At 43.9% G+C, this 10,598-nt stretch overlaps 1 protein-coding gene across 1 annotated transcript in view; it reads left to right on the top strand.

Moving 5' to 3' along the window:
* Positions 1-1,653: 1,653 nt before the first annotated feature.
* The window catches only part of KCNK1 (potassium two pore domain channel subfamily K member 1), a 44,003-nt gene continuing 35,058 nt past the window's right edge, over positions 1,654-10,598 (top strand). The window contains exon 1 of the mRNA XM_034765093.1: positions 1,654-2,460. Within this exon, the coding sequence (XP_034620984.1) occupies positions 2,106-2,460 (355 nt within the window). The 5' untranslated portion in view covers positions 1,654-2,105. The remainder of the gene's footprint in view (positions 2,461-10,598) is intronic.

The following is a 10,598-nucleotide window of genomic DNA, read 5'->3' as shown; positions in this document are numbered from 1 at the left end:
ATCTTACTCTAAGATTAAACTTGTTATATAGCTGAATGCAAAAATATGATACTATAAAGGCATGTTTGAGAATTTAAACCCAGACAAGTCAGTATCACAGTATCCTTCTCTCTGCTCCCTGATATGTATACATCGCTATGGAATCTTTCATTAAATGATCTGAGATTCTGAGACAAATGTATATCTTGAGGGCTTTGAATTAAAACACTATTTTACACAGTGTTGGCCAAAATTCAAAATACCAGAAAGTCTGGTTTGAGAGCAAGAGTTTGAATGCTTAAATGAAAAGGCCCCGCTCTGTTGTACTCTGTGACTGATCCCCATGTCCCATATTTCTGATGATCTTTGGAGGAAAGGTCAGAGTTAAGAGCTGTGAAGTTTTGGGGCAGCAAAGAGGCTTGAGTCTCTCTCTAGGCAGGCATGGGGATGTATGAGAGTAACTGATTCACAGAAATGGAGAGCTGAGGAAGTATCTGGGAGTCCAGTAGGATCCTATTGAAGGTTTGTGTAGATGTTTGGTCACAGCAGAGTTTCCTATTGCCTCTCAGAAGAGGTGCATTCTTAACTAAACAGTTTCTAACTTTGAAAGGACATTTGTTTTGGGCATTCGGAAAAGGTGGAGGTTGATTGTTATATTTAAACTAACTCGTTTGTCCACCCCTATCCATAACCAGAAGAGTATCTATTTGATGCTGTTATATTTTGGAAAACAATGTACTGTATCTCAGTCAGACTGAATGCAATTGATGAAGATGAAAGCCCAATGTCTAATAAATACTGGTTTCATTTAAATGGTGTTTTTAATTACATAAGGAATCTGGGATTTGGGGGAATTAATGATTAAGCTGTTGGAGGAAATGACCCCAGGTGTGTGTTCCTGTTGTGTGACATTACTCAGCGAGGTTTTATGACCGCTCTCTGTAGTTAATGACTTAAATGCACACACTCTTAGATGGAAGCCAGAAATGTTTGCTCCAAATGCTCCCTTCAGTAGTTTTGCATTGCACTCTTTTAGACAACCTTCCTTATTAATTATCATTACTGATTTCTGTAGCACTGTTCATTATGTATCAATGTTTTACAGCTAATAAATATAAATATATTTAAAGACAATTTAGTGTTGCTGAAAGATACTAGATTGACTCTGCTGTGTAACGGAACTGCTGCCAATTGATTACTGGGAACACATAATACATTTCTAGGAATGTTGCTTCTTTAGGACCCCAATGTTACCTGCATCTCACCCCAATTTGATGTTGGCTTACTTTGATGTTATACGTTATACACCTCAGGAATTCAGCATCATGGCAGTGGCAGACCTGGCCCTTTCATGGGTTGTGTGCACACAAATGCCCCAACCCCCCAGCCCTTGTGCAGGCTGTTTCCGGAACCGGCGGGGGTCGGAGGAGACTTCCCTTTCTCGTTTCACATTGGGCTAGCAGAGGAAGCGAAGCATTTCAGATCATACACACACCTGTTCTGTTCGCATGACCCCCCGTTTTCCATCTGTCCCTGCTATCAGTTCCGTGCGGGGCAGGGTTTATCCACAGCGCCTTGGCAAGCTGTTCCTTATCTGGAGCCAAACCCAAGATAGCAGCTGGGGCCTCTGTGTACCTGGGGATGGGGGGGGGGGGCAAGGCAGGGGCATGAGAGGCGCGGGAGGACGGTCGCAGGCTTGGCTCTGTGCGTGCGAGCTCGCCCGGGAATAAATAGCATCCACCCAGAGCAGGGCTGCTGCTCCATTGCTGGTTACCTGAGCTGGGAAACCACGTGAGTGCCACATCAGCGGCGCTTTTTAGACTGAAAGTCACAGAAAGGAAACAGGAACCGGAGAAGCGGCTGGGGCCGGCCGGCGCGTGGCTTTGGGAGGGCGGACAAGGACTGGGGCGGGCCGCTGGCAAGTCCATGTCCCCGGGGGTTCATTAATCCCCCGGGGCGAGCCTCATCCTCGCCGCTGGCCTGGAGGCTGCTGCGGAGCGAGCCCGGCAGCCCGGCCCGCAGGCGCGGGTTCAGCGAGGCGGCTCCCTCCCTGCCGCGCGTTTCCACGGGGCGCGTGGCCAGCTCTGTCTGCGGCGGCGGGAGCTGCAGGGCGGCGGCGGGGGAAGATGCTGCAGTCCCTGGCCGGCTGCTCCTGCGTGCGGCTGGTGGAAAGGCACCGCTCCGCCTGGTGCTTCGCCTTCCTGGTGCTGGGCTACCTGCTCTACCTGGTCTTCGGCGCCGTGGTCTTCTCCTCGGTGGAGCTGCCCTACGAGGACCTGCTGCGCCAGGAGCTGCGCAAGCTGAAGCGGCGCTTCCTGGAGGAGCACGAGTGCCTGTCGGAGCAGCAGCTGGAGCAGTTCCTGCGGCGGGTGCTGGAGGCCAGCAACTACGGCGTGTCCGTGCTGGGCAACGCCTCGGGCAACTGGAACTGGGACTTCACCTCCGCGCTCTTCTTCGCCAGCACCGTGCTCTCCACCACGGGTAAGGGGCTACCCTCCGCGCCCGCCGCCTCCTCGCCCCTCTGCAGCCAGGGCCTCTCCCGCCCCCAGGCCCCTCTGCACCCAGGGCTTCTCCACCCCCCTCTGCGCCATGGGCTGCGCTGTCTTCGTCTCCCACCCGCTCTCTCTGCACTCAGGGACTGCCCCATCCCCCTGCACCCGAGGCCTGCTCCATCTCTCCCCACCCCTTAATCTCCGTGCGTGCAGGGACCATCCACCTGCACCTGGGACTTCCTTCTCTATCCCCTTCCTGCACCCACAGACTCCTCCCCTCCTCTCCAGGACCCTGTATCTCCAGGGCCCAGTATCCCTGCACTAGCACCTCTTCATTCCCATGCTATCTGTCCCCATGGCCTTCTCCATCCTCCTGTCCTCCTTTGCACTCAGGACCTCTCCACTCTTGTGGAAGGTGCACAGACTCCCAGGGAGAAGAACCCCCTAGGCCCCTCTCTTCCCTTCTTTCTCTTGGGAGCTAAGGGCAAGAGAACCAAGGAAACTCCTTTTCATCCCGAGGTCCAGTCTGCTCATCAAGAAAACTTAAGTAGCAGCCAAGCGGATAGTATTTGCTTTGATGATTTTTTTTAGTGTTGCATAATTCAATAGAGTTTTATTCAAACTGCTGCTTTTTGTCAAGGGTGAACAGAGAGGGTTTCCCTGCATTGCAAAAAGGGTTACTGGGTTTGTTTGTGGGGAGGAGAATAATTGGCAACATTTACTAAAGTACCTGTTCATACTGCTTTGCATTCTTGGTTTATATCTGACAGTAGTTGGGGAGGGGACGGGGGGGGGGAAACTCCTTTGGGGGTCTCAAATCAGTGGTGGGGATTGCAGCCATCCTGGCCTTTTCTACAGTGTTCAGTGGGAAGGTTAGATGGATGGGGGTGGGAGTGGGGATGCTGATATGGAAAAGATAGTGCTTCTCAATCTTACATGAATCACGGTAGCTAAATTCTCGTCTCATTTGTGAGGGCGTAATACCATTGGCCATTATTCTGTTCCCAGTTACACAAGTATAAAACCATAGTCTCTCCACTGGTGTATGATTTTGGTAATTGGAAAAAAACTGAAAACTTCAGGGGCTTGATTTCACCATATTGTTATGCTGGTGTAACTCCACTGAAATTAAGGAGCTTATGCTGGTGTAATATTAGAGTAATGCTGTGGTGAATCAGGACCCAGGTTCTGTCATCTTGATCTCTCCTTATTTAAAAGGTCACCTAGTGAGGCCAAGTGGGTATTAGGTTTCTTTTCACAGTGGAAAAAACAATTGCTCATCCTGTGTAGCTGGAAAAAGAGCACACAGATAACTAATTCAGCATATGCTTTCACTTTGGGTACTCTTGATATTCATATTTAGCGAGTGCCTGCCAACACTGTGTTGTCTACTTATTTGTTTGAACTATGCCATGGTATCTGCCCCAAGATGTTTACTATGTAGTTAAGTTTTGAACCATCTGCCTACTTGTGGGCTAATAGCTCAAACACACTAACTTTTTTTTCTTAAAGAGATACCATCAGCTTAAAATTCATGGCCCAAGGTTCTGAGCTATGTCTGGTGCTTGGTGCAGCTCATGGTGGAGGAATTGAGCGTGGCTTTACTCAGCTTCACGGCCTCTGGAATCTGGGACTGGCCATGGGTCTTTTCCACAAATCTTTAATTTATGCCCACCTGCCCATGGCTCCAAGAGTCTATTCTGGCAGATGGGGATAGTCAGAGTGAAGAGGCGCCCTGGAAATGTCCCCTTTGGGGGGATACTACAGGGGGCCTCTACAGGGGGATACTATAGCTGCTGTGTGACTCTACGCCACCCACAGAGTTCCCCTATTTAAGAGGAATTGAAGGTACATTTACAAAGGGATAAGACAGCCATGACTGACCTGGGTCAGCTGACAGACTTTGGCTCACAGGGTCCCAGAACTCCACAAGCCCAAACATCTACACAGCAATTTTTAGCCCCACAGTCTGAATCCCATGAGCCTGAGTCAGCTGACCCATGCCTGCTGTGGGTTTTTATCCCTGTGTAGACAGACCCTTGTGACTGAGAGAACTTGTGCTGCCAACACAAATTTGTTTACCTATGTTACTGTAACACTTTACATTCTTAAAAGTGAAACATCTTTAAAAATCCAACCTGTCACTATGGGCCTGGTTTTTAAAGGTATTTAGGCCCCTAAAAGTGCAGATGGGTGCCTACAGCCCTGACTCCTACTGAAATCAAAGGGAGTTAGACACCTAGGTGCTTTTGAAAATCCCAATAGGTGCCTAGCCACATCTTTAGGCATCTAAATACCTTTTAAAATCTGGCTCAGTGCCCTTAATTTGTTTTTTTTGCATTACTTTCCATTTGAAAAATGAAAATCAATGAAGTAATTTTCATATTTGTTTATGTAGTCCCTTTCAATTTAAAATTCCTTGTGTATTATGTTGAGTCTAGAACACTACAGGAGAACGTGTATTTGCTTAAAACAGCTATTTTCATTGGTATTTTTAAAAAGTTGTGGAAATAGTTTTTAATTTTAGGTTTTATAAAATCTTGCTTTTACAAAATTTAAATTTTGCATCAAATTTAAGTTGATGGTGTCCTTTAAGGGACAGTATAGGTATATGTGCCAGGAATATTAGACTGTGATAATTTGAATGGCTGAGTTTTAAGTGATCATTGAAACAAATAAGTGTCCTCTTTCATAAGTGAGAGATGCTTTTGAAAACGCCCTTAAAACTGAAAACTTTTCCATTAAATGAGTGTCTTGGTAGTATTTTGGTACTGCTACAAAAGATGCAAGTTTAGTAGTAAGCAATTCCCTTTTCTATTAAATATATCTGCTGATAACAAGGATGATATTTAATGTAACAGTGTATTTACCTGGTCTGACTCTGATACTTACTGTCAGATTAGAACAAATAGTGGCTGTTTTAAATACAAAGTTTTTGATGTTAAAAATATGGACTAAGTTATGTGTTTTTTTTAATTAATATGAATGTTTTTATAGTAAAATGTTAAGTATTCACTACAGAGGTTCGTACTTATCTTTTCATTTAGTTCTGATAATCTTTGGGGTAATAGGAAATGTAAATGAAATGTTTGGCATATATGCAGCTAAACATTTTACAGAAATAAATTTTTAAATTACAAGCAGCATAAGTTTAGTAGCCACATCAGTGATTTTTAAGACACTAACTGAAGATTTGGAATGATAATTTTAGTAATTTAACTCATTGAACCTCTAGTTTTTCAGTAATTGTAAATTTGTCACATATACTGAAGAGTTATAAGCTCGAGTACTTAATTGTGTGGACTTTATGCTGTAACACTACAATGCAATATCGTCATTCCTAATCAGTGAAACTGTGTGTTCTTATCTATTGGAGAATATTAAAAAGTTATATAAAGTATTTAAGAGCTATTTTTAATCTTCAAACTTATATTTTGTTATACAGTATTCAGATACATTATGGAAAATATTATACATTTTGATATCATTTGATACTTTTTTCTAGTGGATAATCTCTTTATAAAATAAAAATGTTTATCCAAAAACAAAATATGGTTCTTAATAACTTTGGTAAGTTTTACATTAGGGATGAGGAAACGTAGAAAAAGTTCAGCACCACTCATATAAACAAAGCAGTGGGATTTGGTTTTGGACTCAGCAGTATCATTTACAGTTCATTATCCTCCCCTCCCAACTGCACATCTGCATAAGGCCTCAAGTGTTTAGCTGATTAGATCACAGAGGCCCTCAAAGGTGAATACTTGAACATACGTGCAGTCATCCCATATATTAATAAACTTTTTGAAAACTCTCTTTTTAATGACCTTTCAAAACTTAGTCAACTGCAGTCTAATAGCAGGTAGGTCCAAAACAAGCAGAAGCAATATTTTCTCTATACGTTTGGAATTAAAATGAATCCATCACTGTAAGAACGGGAGAGAATTGTACTTCTTTCAGTGGGCCGAATCCAATCCACAGGGCTTTGGATGGAATCTTGAAGTGAGGAAAATAAAAACGTTGTTCCATTTATGTTTAAAAAACAATCCATTTTATTATTTTAGTTTGCAGTATATGTACAGGGCCTCGCACAATGGGGCTCCATTTTTCATAGGTCTGTAGGTACTACAATAACAAACATTAATAATATTGTATGTGTGCAGTAGTTCACAAGTTGATGTGTTCTGTTTCTTTGGGAATAGCAGGCCTGGTAATTCTGTGAGTGTTCAACAGATTAGGGGCTGGACTCTGCAGGAAACTCCGAGGACTCAGGTTGGTGTGCCCCTGTTGGTACCTGTACAGAGAGAGAGTGAGGCCTGGAAGGTAATGCTTGTGCTGCCAGAGGCTGATTGTTTCAGGGAGCTGATCCACACAGGCACAGACTAGACTTCCTTAGGCTAAGGGACGGTAGTGGTGAGGTATCTCGCAACCCTGGGTACCACTGGGAAGTGTCACAGTTGTCCTCTTCACTATGTATTAAGAAACATAACTGTGTTCAACATTCAGAAGTTAAAAATTGTTGTACATCTAAACTGTCTTTCTCCTCTTGCCCCAAAACAATAAGGGCAAGCACAGGAAAAAGAATACGAATACTTAGCCCAACCAGTGATAGCCCTATGTTGTGAAGAGGTTGGTTTTGTATTCATAGAGCATTGAAATGATCATCACTTAAGTAGATAGGATACCCGTTTCCTGGGCTCAAAGCTGACAGGACTTGTTACATAGCTTTAAACTAAGTAGAAAAAGTATAGAGGGGAAAGATTTGAATTTAACCAAAAAAAAAAAAAATCTGGTATGTCCTTTCACTTGAACAATGTGGAGATGAAGAAGAAACTAAAAAGGCGACTAAAAAAAATTGTTAAAATAGTGTGCCTATACATAAATGCAGTATGTGGAACAGGCAAAGTCAGATAAAATATTATTTGAAAACAATTCAAATTGGCCGGATATGTGCATTATCACAGGATTAAAAACTCAGGCACACAAGGGGTAATCACAAATGGGAAAGAAACTAGTTGAGTGCTGCTGGGACTGGCTTTAGGTTCTTTTTTTAGTAACTTTATTCTTTCATGTAAAATTTCAACAGAAACACAGAATGAAATATGAACAGAGTACATGCAAAAGGAACTCCCTCGCTAGGTACCTACAACATAAACCATTTAAAAATAATACATGAATATATTTTAAATGTATTTTTAAAAATTAGTTAATTGGAAACCCTCAAGAATTATGAACTACTTAAGAGCCCGGCTTGCTGCCTGGCAGGGTCCTAGCTGCCACAAGTGGGCCTATTGATGGCAATGGCTCTGCTTCCACTGCTGTGCCTAGAGGTGGTTGTTTGTAGGATCAGGCCTATAACATGTAAGTCAAAATTTAATTGTAAACATGTGCTTACTTGAATTAAAAAATAATAATTCTTGTCCTGGATGTTGGTCACTGTCCAGGTAATCCATGTTGACTGTCAATGTGCAGTTCTGTGCCGTCCCTTTGTATGTTAGAAATGGGAAAGTCTGTCAGTGGAAACAGAATGAAAAAGGAAGGTGGTGGAAGGGTTTGAAGAAGAGGATAGTTACCTCTGTTTATGAAACCTGAATTGATAGGCATCCGGAAGCATACAAGTTGATTTATCACTGATCCAATAGGTTGAGACCCTACTTCGTGATGTGTTCTAGCATGGGACATACCTGATGTGAGAATGTCTGACAGTATTTCCTGGGAATGGGAGAATAAATCTAGGCTGGCTGACTATTTTTCATTATGAACATGGACACAGGTTTAATTTTCCACTCGGCCAATTGGAATGAGGGGCACCTTGGTTCTTTCCAGCATCTCAGTGTAATGGAGCTATGAGAATAGGTTTTACAAAGTAGGATAATATGGGGTTGTCTTCATTCAGAAAAACAAGTCGTAGGATTGCAGAAGGGTGAAGTGGAACTTTAGTGTGTTTGTAATGCAGGTGCACATACTTCTCTTGGGGTGGTGAGGAGATTTCCTCTGGTCTAGCCAGATCTCCAGTGTGATAATGAGGAGAGTGAGGTGCTACACCTCTACATAGGCGCCGACTTCTGCTCACACCGGTGGGTGCTTGACCCCTCTCTACCCCTGGCCCCGCCCGGACTCCCATCCCTGCCCCGCCTCCATACCAACCATTTCGCCAAAGTCCCTGCCCCGACTCCACCTCCTCCCTGCCCCTATTCCAACTCCTTCCCCAAATCTCCACCCCAGCCCCGCCTCCTCCCCTGAGCACACTACGTTCTCGCTCCTCCCCACTCCTCTCAGAGCTTGCTACGCCGCCAAACAGCTCTTTGGCGCCGGCAAGCGTGGGGAGGTAAGCGGAGGAGTGGGGATGCGGCGCGCTCATGGGAGGAGGCTAAGGAGGAGGTGAAGTGGGGAGGGGAGCTTGGCTGCCGGTGGGTGCAGAGCACCCACTAATTTTTCCCGGTGGGTGCTCCAGCCCCAGAGCACCCACAGAGTCGGCGCCTATGCACCACCAGCATGTCTCTGAACCTGGAAGGCTTGATGTTAGCAATGTGATGAGTGTGTACCAGAATGTCTTCTGGAATTTATCTTGCATTAGCTGTATTTTGGGTGATTGAGTAGGTATTTCTTATATTGTGCTACATTTTAGAGGTATGAAGCATAGAAACAGCAATGTGCCAAGTTAAAATTTCTATTTGGTCCTGAATAAGGATGAGTATGAGTTACCAGTAGCTAGATGCTGACAGTGGTCAGACCTCTGTAAATTACTTGATTGGGAAAGGGTCAAGCGGAGGTGCATTTCAATATGGTGAGTTTTGTATTAAGGTAAAATAAACGCTTTGGGTATGGTAGGCAAGTGATATAATCCATCCTTGGTTACAGCTGATATAGTTCAAATATCATTTGACTCTCAAAGACCATTCTTCATTAGGTCTCGTTTTAATTAATGTACTTATTAATGATTTGGAAGTGAAGTTAAACAGTGGATTTAATAACAGAAGATATCAAATTGGGAGTGTTGATAGCACCAGTGAAGACTGAAGGGTAACACAAAGTGATGAGGAAAGATTAGCACTAAAAAGTTAGATCACTCTTTACATGATAATGTCCATGGGGGGCAGGTGAAAGAGAAGCAAAAGTCTCTGCAGTTCTGCTCATGGAATTTCCCACATGTCATTCTACCGGTCTTGCTCCCAGTAGCATAGACCCCAAAAACCTGTGCATCCCTCCAGTATCCACGCAGATCCCAGGAAGGCAGTACGAGGCCAAGGCCCTCTGTCTCTGCAGCACCTCTGGCTGATTGCCAGGGACTGGGGCCTGGGCCATGTGGCTTCTACAGAGCTGAGCTAAGAGGATTACAGTTGTCCATAGGGAATCGCCTTTTAAAAGGGGGAAGATTCCATCAAGGATCATCCCTGCTAGGGGAGCATCCCTCACTCCCCCTGGCACTCTCACTGTTCCTTGGGGTCCAGTTCTCCAGCAGGTAAGCCCACCAAGCCAGTTTGGTTGCTAGTAGTAATATTTCATTAAGTATACTGTTTCTGCTGTCAGACTTGCCATTGTATAATGCCTGCAACTCTGATAAGGAATCAGAGAGGCTTTCATCACCTTCGTGTTTGAGCATTTCAAAGCTTATTTTGTCTTCATCTGGTGCGTGCTTTTGCCCCTTATCACTTTTTGGAGTTCCCTCATCCTGAGTTTGTCATTTAAAATAAGAGCCACACCGTCCGCCCACCACTTCATCATCTGATAGTTATCATTAAGAAATGTTCTTTTCCTTTCCCTAATTTCTATCCTCTGATCCTCATCATTGCTCGCTTTTTGAAACATGGCAGCCAGAATTTCCACTTTTTCTTTGTTGGAGCTTATTAGTACATGGCCTGCCACTTCAAAGCTTGGTACTGTGTTGCTCTTACTCTTTATTCCAGTCATTTCCCAAAGTTGCTTGTATATCTTTGTTTACTTTCCAGCAGTATTGCATCCAGCTTGCTTTCTTTGCCATTTTTTATAGCCCTTGTGCAACTGCCTTACTTTTTTTTAATATGTCAATAAGTCCTAGCAATTTGTGTCGGTTTTTTTCATTCTTATATGCCTTTTTCCTTTCCTTAATGACCTTGTCATGTTCTTTGTTTCACCACAGTATACTTTTTA

The sequence above is a fragment of the Trachemys scripta genome, chromosome 3 (assembly GCF_013100865.1).
Source record: "Trachemys scripta elegans isolate TJP31775 chromosome 3, CAS_Tse_1.0, whole genome shotgun sequence".
NCBI classification, from domain to species: domain Eukaryota; kingdom Metazoa; phylum Chordata; order Testudines; family Emydidae; genus Trachemys; species Trachemys scripta.
This window is presented reverse-complemented; position numbering and strand designations above follow the sequence as displayed.